The following is a 12,759-nucleotide window of genomic DNA, read 5'->3' on the forward strand; positions in this document are numbered from 1 at the left end:
CTGTGGCTAATGCTGGACGCCCTAACCCCTGTCCCACAACCAGCTCATAAAGAAAAAAAAAACAGACTTTGTGGTTCAAGGAGGAGCTGCATGTTGGAACTATTTCTTTGCCACCAGAGATTTTGGCCTCCATGAAAGAACATACTCCCACAGATCACCTATTTCGGCTGCATTCCTGTAACAAAGCACACCTGCAAACCCATTTGACGGCCGCAATTATTAATAATTAATCTCCATATAAATCTTTGCCAAACGGAATCTTAAATGTAGTCCAATGTTAATTTTCTCAGATGTGTTTGAGCATTGGTGTATAACATGATGAATGATTAAATTAAATGATCCATCACTCACTCAGATTATAACGAGCAAAAGCTGCACTACCTTCAGTGGTCAGAGGCCATCTTTTATACTGCTTCTATTTACACTGCCTTTGTCTCTTCTTCCACGTCTTCACCGACTTCATTGTTACAGTGTATCCTACAACAGCATCAACATCATAGTTTGAACTTAATTAGCCGACCACTGTGTCTGCGGTCCACAACGTTGCCCGTTTCTTTGTGCTTCTTCAAAAGAGCTTGAACAGCACATCTTGAAACCTCAGTCTGCTTTGAAATCTTTGCCTGGGAGAGACCCTGCTGATGCAGTAGAACTACCTTGTGTCTTGTTGCTGTGCTCAGTCTTGCCCTGGTGTCTGATCTGTGACATGAAACTGTCCTCCACAACCTCACCTTGGTAGCAGAGTTTGGCTGTTCCTCGCCCAGTTTTAATCCTCCTACACGACTTCTGTTTCAGTTCATGACTGCGTTTCAACCTACTTATGAAATTAGTGATCTTTAGCACCTGTTTGGTATAATCGGTACACTTGACTATGATCCTACAAAATCCCCGATTTTGTGCAAGTGTAGAATTGATCATATTTAGAAGGCAAAGGGTGGTCACACCAAATATTGATTTGATTTAGATTTTTCTTCTGTTTGCTCACTTTACATGTTGTAAATCAATAAAAATAAACAATTAAATTTATATATTTTTTTAAGCATTCTTACTTTATATCATTTCTTCATACCTGCCTAAGACTTTTCCACAGTACTGTATGTAATATCTGTCAAACTACTTTTCCTAATTTGACACCACTGTCACTCTATTTGCTTGAACGTAGCCTATAGTGCCATGTATTGACATGAGTGTGGTTATCCAGTCACTGAAAATCTCACATGGGATTCATTCTTTCATTTTTAATCATCTGCTCCGTGAGTCGCTCTGGGTAAAACTACTTGCCATCAATGACACACTCCTCGCTTTCTTCTCCTCCAACAGCGAGTTGAGGAGGACTGATGGTGCTTCTGCCAAGGCTGCATCTGCATGACGAGGGCAGAACAGATTACTGATTAAAGCACCAAATTAGTATGTAATGAATGTACACATATTTATTAATGAGCATTCAATTTTGGTTTATAAACAAAATATTATTACTGTAATAAGGTTGTAGGCTGATAATGTTGATCTACACAGTGTATTTATGCGAAATTCAACCACCAGAGTGATACTATTGTACAGTATTAGCTTCACCATTAAGCCAAGATATTATCAACAAAATGCTAATATGGTTGTGTTGATTTTCATGGGCACTGTTTAATTTTATTTATTTATCTAATGATTATTTGTGTAGGAACAAGTTTCAGTTGGCTAATCATCACTCAGGGGGGCAGAAACATGAATGAATTGATGACCATTGTTTTCCTGTGGAATTCCTTTTGTTCTCTTTGTTCTTTAAAGACTTTTTTTCAGAAAACTGCAGTATAAAGATTTATGCCAGCGTCTGAATCCCCTCTGTTCATTATACTTCAGTTTCTCTCTAGATTATGTAAATGCAAGTCATTTGGTGCTGCTTTTTCAATGTATTTGTTATCAAAAAATCTTGTGCTAATCTACATCAGCAGTCAGCCGCTGTGATCTACCAGAGTTCGAATTCTGACCTGTCAAATATTTTATACAAGCACACAGCAATTTTTCTTCACATTAATTTGGCTTGAATGGAAAAAAGGTTCAGCTTTGCATACGAGATCAAGACAGACAGAATCAAAAATGATCAAAACTCAGTGAGGTTGAAACTGACAACAGCTAAACAGCTGAATGAGGAGTAAAAGAACTTGAAAAATGTAAAGCTGCAGTCGGAGTGAGGATGCAAAGGAAGGAGTGGAGTTAATGTGTACGCTCAGAGACTTTATCACACAGATGAATGGATGAACTGCTCTGACTGCCCACGCTGTGGGCTTCCTGGAAACAATAGATACAGGAGATCGGTTCAATAAAACTCTGAGGCTTCGCTCCGCTGTGTTTCAGAGCGACACACGCTTCCTGTCAGCTGCTGCTGTCGGATTCATTCAGGTCGAATTGGTGGGTTAACGGAGCATCAGGTCTCTTTCTCTTTCTGATTTGATGAGATCAGTGACTGCAGCAAAGTATCATCAGCCTGGAAATAAAGTTCACAGCCGTCAAAACTTTGGAGCACCTCAAATGAGTAATTACCACTTAAATTTCAAGGGACAGTCTCAGTGGAAACAAGGACGGGTAAAAGGAACATAGTGCAGGCCGACATAAAGTGTCCTTTTTGGTGGTTCTGATAATGAACCACTACCAGACCTTCCTTAAGCCGTCTTTATCTCTCAGCTGAGCTAAACTAGATGAAACCAGCGGTATGGTACTTTAAGAAACTTGAAGAGCTCCTCATCCTGAATTCAAACATTGCCGTCTGTTTTTACTCTACAGAACAGAATGTTTGTTTGTGGGTCATCTTATTGTATTTAATGACAAAGCTGCAGCATGTGTCACCACAGAGTTATCACGATTACCATGTTTGGAAAGAATATGCACGAGGACATTAATTTTGTATCAACACACATTCTCTGAAGTGAAGTGGGGGATGGAGAGGATGAGATGGCGGTGGTGGTGGTTGGGGGAGTTTCAACACCCTGAGGCGATCTTAGGTGATTCATCGCTATGCTGATGTGATTTGTAATGCTTTTATTCATGTTGAAGAAGGAAATCGGGGCAGGATAGAATCAAACCGGCGCCTACTCACTTCATTATGAGTCTGTTTCCTTTTTTTTTGTTGTTGTTGTTGTTCTGCTCTTTAGCTCCAATCTGCTGCTCTTCCTCTCGGCTTCAGCAGCTCCAAACTAATCCGCTTCAAGTTCGAGACTCTGCTGTCCCCATTGTTAAATTTGCCCTGCAGCGAGGAATGCAACTCTACTGTACGAGAACAACACAATTCAGTGAATGCAGCAAGCTGAAAGAAAAAGAGACCCACAGACTGCATCTGAAAACAAAACATTAAGTGTAGGAGGATTAACTGAGCATCTGAGTATTCTTTGTTCACTCACTCAACACTCCAAACAACATTTTGGATTTTAAAAAATTGATGCCTTAATTGTGTTATGGGTATGAAAGAAGAAACAGATTACATATACACTATGTATTGGGTCTCAAAACCGCCTCCTGAGGTGGTTTGAACAAATGGATTTCAGTGCTTCTTGGATGTACTTACACTTAGCTTTTTTCAGCTCAGATAGTTATCCAATCCACGCAGAATGCTTACAGTTTAGTTTAGGTAGGTCCCAAGTGGGGCAAAGGATTGTTCCTCTTATTTTGTGAACTCAATTGCAATAATGAGGCACTTAGGCTACTCAAAAACTCATGAAATGAGTGAAGCACACAGAGAAGATAAGAGCCTGTATGCTTCTGATTCACTTTAAAAAAGTCTCTTGGAGCACTACCTTACAGCCCACAGGAAGTCGGCCATTTTGAATTTAATGTGAATTGTGTATTTTTGGCCATTTGGAGGGGTCTTACTTTAACGACCTCAAACTTGGTCAGCGTTGTTTGGCTGTTACAATAAAACATCAATACAAGGTAGCATAAAAAATAAAATGGATAAAAAAAATGTTTGAGGATTTGGTCCGGGCAGCATGGTGGTGCCTCACAGCAAGAAGGTCCCGGGTTCGAATCCCGGTTTGAACCCGGGGTGTTTCTGTGTGGAGTTTGCATGTTCTTCCCATGCTAGCATGGGTTCTCTCCGGGTACTCCGGCTTCCTCCCACAATCCAAAGACATGCAAATTAGGTTAATTGGTAACTCTAAATTGCCCGTAGGTGTGAGTGTGAGAGTGAAAAGGTTGTCTGTCTCTGTCTCTGTATGTGGCCCTGCGATTGGCTGGCGACCAGTCCAGGGTGTACCCCGCCTCTCGCCCGAAGTCAGCTGGGATAGGCTCCAGCTCCCCCCGTGGATGGATGGATGGATTTGGTCCGACTTGCATAAAACTGTCTTCTCAGGAGAAAACAAACTCGCCTTGAGTGTCAACTTTGAGTGTCCGGACTTATGACAGCTTCAATTTGAATCAGATTTCAACAAAGAATGTGGTTTTACTTTCTTAAATTTGACTAAAAACCAAATTCCTATCTGGATTTGCCAAAAATGTTAATTTATGCTGTCAGTCTAAACACAGGATGTTGAGTGACAGTTGGCACAATGTTTACACTCAGCAAACATGGCACATTAAGGCTTGTTATTTTTCATGTTTTATTTCAAAGATGAAAAATAACAAGCTTTTATCAGCTTTTGTTATGAATGTTAGAACAATGCATAAAAATTCCAAATAAAAAATCAACACCATTTTAAATTGACATTGTAAATTACCACCCCACGTATTTAATTTTGCACCACTTATTCTTTTGTTAATTTCTCTGAGGGACGTGCAATTTTCTACATTTTTTCCTCCCTTTCCTCAGCATTTTATTAGCTGTCCTCTTTGCTGTTGACTGTAAACTGATGTTATCACAAAACTCATGTAAACTCATGTCAACAGTCTTGAATAAAAATCCATCTATTAATGGGGATTAATTATCACTTGTAGATTGAATGAATCAAACAAAATAGAGCATTCAGTCATTAATGACAGAAAGGAATAAAGAAGCTAATTTTGTCAGGAGATGAAAATGTTTTGCCTCGTAGTTTCAGATGTTCTTTTTAATTTAAAAATTAACTGCTAAGTGTGAACAGCGTCGGGCAGCATGTGATTTTAACTTGGCAGCAGCGATTTAGTCAATATGTTTGTGTGGTTGTTTTAGTGACTAACTGGCAGGAAAACTGTGATAAGGTGACTCAGACTGAGAGGAGAACTCATGAGGAAACTAGAGGAACTAACAGCTTACTGCTTTAGAAGACAACACAGACAGACTGAAGACCTTTTATGTGAAACTAAAATGTTCTATGTAATAAAAAGTAGTCAAGGCAAGTCTGGATTACCAATGAGGCAACCGGGACCACAGACATGTGGGGGGCACAAAACAATAAATAAGAACAGCTAAATTAGGATTAAAATCAGCAACTAACACCATGGTCAGAATGAAAGTAGTGTGAAAAAACACAACTTTCTCATTCAACTTTCATCATTGAATAGAGGCAGTCCAGTGGAACAGTGGGGGTACCAATGCAGAGGGGATCAAGCAGAGTCAAAAAAGTTGAAAGGGGCTCAACTTTTGTTGCAAAGCAACACAACATCACATGAACAATCCTTGTAACATGAACAGTATAATTACTTTTGACCTTGCGACTGTTGAAACGAATAGTTGACGAAAAATGAATAATTGCCACCATGGTATCTTCCCAGAGTAAAATCTCGCCTAAGAGTACTTTATAAACCTTTGTGCAGTGTTTTGGTATCTGATAAGCCTTTAAACTGGCTCAAACTTTACTTACTGGATCGTATTTAATTTGTCAAACTGATATTTATCAACAGGGCTGTTTTTCGGCCTGAATGCCCACCAGCTAATCAAAGAATAAGTAAACAGGATGAATCTGACGAGACATTTGGTTGGTTGTTCAAATCTTGTTCTGTTCACACGTCAAAAGTGTCCGAGAGCAAGAATAAAAACCTGAAAAACTCCTATAATCTACTCACAAAGGCCAATTTTACAAAATGTGGTTAAACACGTGTTGGTTCGAGCATATTTCATCCTCCACCTCCATTGGCTAGGATAACAAAAGATATTGGTGTATATTATTGCAGTATCACACCCCAGCCCCAGTGGAGGCAGGTCAGGTGATGTAAAATTATTGTCCCAGCTATTAGATACACCTAAATACATAATTGTTATCAATGCATGTTATTGTCTTTGTGTTTCCACAGGCAGTGCAGGGACTCCGGTCACCTTTAATGAGAACGGTGACGCTCCCGGACGTTACGACATCTTCCAGTATCAGATCAACAACAGGTCGACGGCAGAGTACAAGGTCATCGGACACTGGACCAATCAGCTCTATCTAAATGTAAGAGCAAATAATCTCAGTCTGTCATATTTTGTCAACATCTGTCAAATGGTGAAGTCGATCAGAGAGAAGCAAGTGAGGGGAGGCTCAACAAAACAACCTCAGCTGATTTTTTCTCAGTTGCCATGGCACTGAGGATGTTAAAACTTTCCATGCTCCTGACTTTTAGAGCTTACTGTGTGTTGACTTAAAAGCTTGAAGGTTCATTTTTGACCTTGGAAACAGCAGTTTGACATAACAATCCCAACGCAAGGTCCCCTTATTAAATGAAACATGCTGCTTGCTCTGTAAATGATAGAAATAATTTCTTGGCATGCATTCATGTCTGACTTTTAGACTTTAGACTTTAGACTTTAGACTTCTTTATTTTATCCCCCATAGGGGGAAATTTTCTTGTTACAGCAGCAACAATATAAACAGGGACAGTGAAAGAACAAAGCAAAAGAAAAGACAAAAAATAGCAAATATAAATATAAATATAAATATAAATATAGATATAAATATATGGATTGTGAAGCCCTGCAGCAGTGATTGGTTCTGCAGAAACACATCAGCGGGATTGGATATTTTTAAAAATAGAAAGTAATACCACAATTAGTTTTTTTCACTCTTGAGTAATAGCGGAATTGCAAAGCTGCCGACTGCTGGTCAAGAGACAAACTTTTGACTATTTTAAGGTGTTTGTATTGTACTTAAAATACACATTTTGGTCTCATTGTTCATAACACGATACTAGAGTAATACATAATAGAAACGGAAAACAAAAAAAACACATTTCGGCATAACCAGCTGTGTTTAACATCCAATATTTCCATGTTATGAATCCACATTGTCTCTCTCCATTATTATGTTTACGTTGTCACCTGGGAGAACATGACAAAAATCGACTGTGCTTAAAATTCTCCCCAGTCAGCTCACAGAGCCAGGAGTATCTGTGCTGTTGCTATGGTTACCTGCAGTTTTATATACTTTGAACTGTGATTTCGAGTGATAGTGGAATTTAGAATTCATAAAATGATAATTATGGGGTTGTTGAGCTGTTTGTTCAGCTCCTTAGTTTGAAGGTTAATGTTGACCAGCACGGTTCCTCTTCCCTCCCATCAGATGGAGGCCCTGCAGTGGGCCACAGGCGACTCCTCCCTGCCGGCCTCGGTGTGCAGCCTGCCCTGCCGGACCGGCGAGAGGAAGAAGGTGGTGAAGGGCGTGCCGTGCTGCTGGCACTGCGAGCGCTGTGAGGGATACCACTTCCAGGCCAGCGAGTTCACCTGCGAGCTCTGCCCCTACGAGAAGAGACCCAACCAAAACCGCACAGGCTGCCAGCCCATCCCCATCATCAAGTTGGAGTGGCACTCGCCCTGGGCACTGTTGCCCGTCTTCATCTCCGTCCTGGGCATCATTGCCACCACCTTTGTCATCGTCACCTTTGTCCGCTACAATGACACACCCATTGTTCGGGCCTCGGGACGGGAGATGAGTTATGTGCTGTTGACAGGTATCTTCTTGTGTTACATCATTACCTTCCCAATGATCGCCGCACCTGATGTAGTCGTCTGCTCTTTCCGCCGCATCTTCCTTGGCCTCGGCATGTGCTTCAGCAATGCTGCGCTGCTCACCAAGACTAACCGCATCCACCGCATCTTCGAGCAGGGCAAGAAGGCAGTGACGGCACCACGCTTCATCTCACCAGCCTCCCAGCTGGTCATCACTTTCTCGCTCATCTCAGTTCAGCTGCTGGGTGTCCTCGTGTGGTTCGCCGCCGACCCACCGCACACTTTTGTGGACTACGGTGAGCAGCGCACGCAGGATCCTGTGAATGCTCGCGGCGTCCTCAAGTGTGACATCTCCGACCTGTCGCTCATCTGCTCGCTGGGATACAGCATCCTCTTGATGGTCACATGCACTGTTTACGCCATCAAGACGCGCGGCGTGCCAGAGACCTTCAACGAGGCCAAACCCATTGGATTTACTATGTACACTACCTGCATCATCTGGCTCGCCTTCATCCCCATCTTCTTTGGCACGGCACAGTCGGCAGAACGGGTGAGTGCGCTTGTCTGATTAATAATGTACATTCATGTTTTATGTAATGTTCGACCCTCCAGCAGAGTGTATAAATGGAAACACACACTGTCAGCAGCATCTACATTTACTTACACACCTGCTGTATGTTTTTGTGTTACACTGACGACGCCATGTTGAACTCCTGTAGTTTGTGATGTTACAGCTAACAGTACAGATATACAGATACAGATATTCATACTTTTATTCATATTTTCTCTTTCATATTCTACCCTTTCTATTTGGGCGTATAATTTTGACATTTTTTTTCCAGTTGTGAGGTATATTCAGAGATGATGGACAAGCTTCTGGCAATATAGTTGCTAATCCCAGTGCAGCGGCGTTTTCGATTTTGTGAGCTGGTCATGCCTCAAAATTCAGCCAGATTTTAAACGGTGATTTCAGATAGAAGACTACTACAACTTATCAGACCATTTTTTCCAGCTAAAATGTCAACTTTTTAGAAGAAGAAGACTACTTACGTATCATAATGTCAACAGGTCTCGGGTAAAAAGTAAACATAGGCTTGACCAGCATCGGCTCATTAAGCCACACACCCTTTTGGCGCTTTCACATAATGTGGGAAACCACTGTGAATCGAGATTAGCTGACTTTGTGATGAAAATCTTTCACAGTGAGATTTGAGGCCTACAACATGCATGAATATCTGCTGTCAGTGTGGCAAATAGCTAATGATGGTGATGGCAGTTCCTACCGCTCGATAGCAAGCTTGAGTGGGAGGTTGTTGAAGCACAGTACCACAGTACAGCAGCATCAGACTGTCATCTCCAACTATATCTCAGCCCGGTCCAGCTCAAGCAGTAAGCAGGTTGTTTATTTATACACTTAACCAAACACTTTCTGGTGATTCTGTGACATAGGTAAAGTTATACGGATAAGAAATGTCTGCCTCCAGTCAACCTCAATTTATCAATACAAAAATAATGCATACACAAGTTGTCAAAATTGTAATCAAACCACACAATCCACATAGACGACACAGAAAGTATGACAATGTTCTTGTGTTGCAGGGTAGAGGCAGTTGGTATCACAGTTGCATATAATGATGAAATAAGCACATATTCACAATAGCTGTGGCCTGGTACGCTTCATGTGTATGCCTTCACACACACCAACCAATGTACCAAACACTTGACACAGCAAGCTATAGAGCTGCGGGTCGTAGCTAAAACTAAAATATAAAATATTATGTATTTCTAATGATACTAAATGTAGAAACTAACAATAGAAAGCATAATTTGACAGCAGCCCAGACGTTTGTCTAATGTTCATATTTTCAAATTGTATGTTTTTACTTATTTGAAGATGGAGACTAACTTGTTATCTCAACATTTGTGACATTTGCTGCGATGATGCAGTGTAAACTTTCCAAAATCCAATAAGGTTAGCTTAAACCAACTCCCTGATAGCCTCCAGGACCTGCTGCCGTGGAGTGAGTGTTCCAGGGAGGACATCCTGTAATGTTTCCTGTAACCCAAGAAAATAATGCAGTTATCAAATGATATGTTATTTGACATTGGAAGTCCGGTGATGGTAGAGGGTACTGTAAGTGCTGAGCTAGTTAGCTGGACATGCTTACATTTGCAGTTTACGTGGAGGCAGACAAACACACTGTTTAATCTGTTGCATGCACTTTTGCTCTTGTGGTTTTGGTTTTTAAAATGCAATACAAAGCATGATTAAGACTTCTGGAGTGCTGCAAGCAGTCACAGAGGCTAATACTTAGCTGCTAATGGCCAATAATCACCTCCAAACTGAAGATAGGATGCTTGTGTAAATGTGAAATTACATATCTTGTTTTCTGTCTCTACTCATGTTGAATACAGAGGTTTATTTGTTTCCAGAGATAGGACTGTCTCTACAAACCAGGGTTAATACTCTCTTCTGGCCGACTGATTGATGATTGATTAGTTTCTGATCACCACAAGCACAGCGCAGCCTGCACTGCAGCCTCTTGACACAAAACTAATTAGAACAGAATTAAATTTAGCACATTCAGACAACAGTTTTTGGGTTGAGTTTGCTGTAAGCGAGCAGCCAGATGGAGGATTTTGCTCATTATCGTGTCTGTGGGGAGATCTAGAGGACAGGTGGAGCGATTCACTGAGATTTCCTCTAAATATAGTTTATCAGTCCTTTTCTGCTGCTACTGTTCAGTTACTCAGGAAAAGTTGTTTCAGATTAAAACCAGAAACACTCTGCACAACTGATAATAACTCTAATGTTGACATGGCGCCTGTGTGAGGAAAATCAATAAAAGCTAAATTCTCAGCCTGAAACTGATGGGAGCTGATCCGAAAAGTTCTAGATATGTCAGGCTTCAAAACCAAAGTAACAAAAGTCAGTTCAAATCATGTCCAAGTGATTTACAAATCACCATCACCACTGGAGGCGATGAGGCTTCATGTTTTCAAAGGGGTAAAGTTTTGGAGGTTAAGTTCAGGGAGTTAAAAGGAATTCAACATTTTGGGAGAGTTAGGTGAGAATAACGATATTACTCACAAGATGGACCAGCAGGAGCACAGCGGGACAATTAGCAGCATGAACTTAACCTGTAACCTCCTGACCTAAACTTTCAGAAATCTTGTGATGCTTTGATATGAGATTCTTGTGTTTCCACTTAACAAACTGGGATGTTTCACACGTGATTGAAATAGAGACTGTCAGTCTAGTTGAGTCAACGACTAACTCAACAACTATTAGATGGATTGCTACTTAATTTTAAGCCCAGATGTCCTCTAACTTTGTTGATCCCCTGACTTTTCCTGCAGCAATGTTGAATATTTGATTGCATCTCAACTATTAGATGGATTGCCGTGAAATTTTGCACAGACCAGATGGAGTTTGCTCTGTTGAAATGTAGGCGTTAAATCGTTCCATGACTTGAAAGTTGTTCATCTTGGAAACAGCAGTCGACGAAACAATTTTACATCTTTCAGCAGACTTTTAGCAAACGGATGATTTACCTACTTTCGACCACAGATTTTACTGTTTGTCTTTATTCATCCCAATCAGCCAATGTAACTGCTGTACGCTAGCTTTAAGCTTGCTAGCTATGAATGGACACACCTGACCATGTCTGTGGGTAGAGCATAATGTTTGGGGATTCAAGTGAATTTTTCATGTTTGCTGAACTTACAGTAAAGCTTTAGAAAAAAGTTTCTGGAGCTTGAGTTGAGGTTGTTTTGAATTTGCTGTTTCCAAGGTGAAGAATAAACACAGATTACCCTGTGTAAAGATAAAGCAAAGAAAGATCAAGAAGGATTATCCACATCTGACACCAGAGACCAAGTGTACTAACTAAACCAACTGTTCACATGTGATTGAAGTCCCATAATCAGCTCTCATGATCTGATTTGCATTTGGTGATAAAGACCATGAGATACAACTGCGAAAGAAGGAGAATGTTGAAAGTCCTAAAAAGATAGTAAGTAGACCTTTAAAGTCAGATTATTTTCTTACACAAACTGAGGAACAACCAAGTAACTGAAATGTTCAGGTTTCTTCTGATACCCTGATCTGATAAGGACTAGAAATGTCAGACAGTGGTTTCAGTTTCACCTTGGGTTATTTTTACCCAGAGAAATGACTTACGCAGCAGATTCAGATTGAATGCTCAGACATGCTCAGATGAAGATTACATCACCGTCCCCAAACAGACTGAAGTGTCACATCAAGCAGCAGGCAGCTCAACTCCCCCAGAGGCTTTTGGAGAGCAGAAGTCTGCAGACAGAAGCCACTTCTTCTGCAGACAATCTCAGGGTTTTGCTGAAAAAATGCAGCTGAAAGAAACATGAGACACTTACTAAAAAGAACATCTCCTAGATTACTATACAGAAAAAAGTGAAATGTATTTTATGTTTTTGTGTAATCACACAACAGATTTTTTTTAAGATCCTCTAGTGGTCACACAACAACCTTCTTGTTCATTATTCACTTAACACTGTTGTGTCTGCTGTTCAACTCTTTCGCAACCTGCTGCTGCAGCTCAAACTGACCACCCCTGCCTGCTGTAAATGTACTTAAATGTAGATAAACTTGCCAGGTTTCTTTAACTTCCATGCATCAAATAATTATCAAACACTTGAATCCAAAATAATGACACAAACAAATAAGTGCTTAACCTTTTTTACTGGCTTTATTTGAGCTTGTGAAATTTATTCTGTGGTGGTAAAAGCAGGGGTTGAAGATATAAAAGGGAATTTTTACCTGAAGTTGAAGCACTGAAGGAAGTTGACCGCCATTTTGAAGCCTCGAGTTTACCATTTTCAAAATCTGCATCTTGGCTTTATTGCTGTCGCCATCTTGATTTTGTGATTTTTTTCCACTCCCTCAGATTGGTTAGGTTTAGGCA

The 12,759-nt window shown here is 40.6% G+C and overlaps 1 protein-coding gene across 1 annotated transcript in view; it reads left to right on the plus strand.

Annotated features, from left to right (window-relative positions):
- Positions 1–12,759, plus strand: part of LOC139201019 (metabotropic glutamate receptor 8-like) — a 121,136-nt gene that overhangs the window by 93,071 nt on the left and 15,306 nt on the right. Inside the window, exons 7-8 of the mRNA XM_070830222.1 lie at positions 6,187–6,326; positions 7,431–8,366. Of these exons, the coding sequence (XP_070686323.1) occupies positions 6,187–6,326; positions 7,431–8,366 (1,076 nt within the window). The remainder of the gene's footprint in view (positions 1–6,186; positions 6,327–7,430; positions 8,367–12,759) is intronic.

Source organism: Pempheris klunzingeri, chromosome 5 (assembly GCF_042242105.1).
Source record: "Pempheris klunzingeri isolate RE-2024b chromosome 5, fPemKlu1.hap1, whole genome shotgun sequence".
NCBI lineage: Eukaryota > Metazoa > Chordata > Actinopteri > Acropomatiformes > Pempheridae > Pempheris > Pempheris klunzingeri.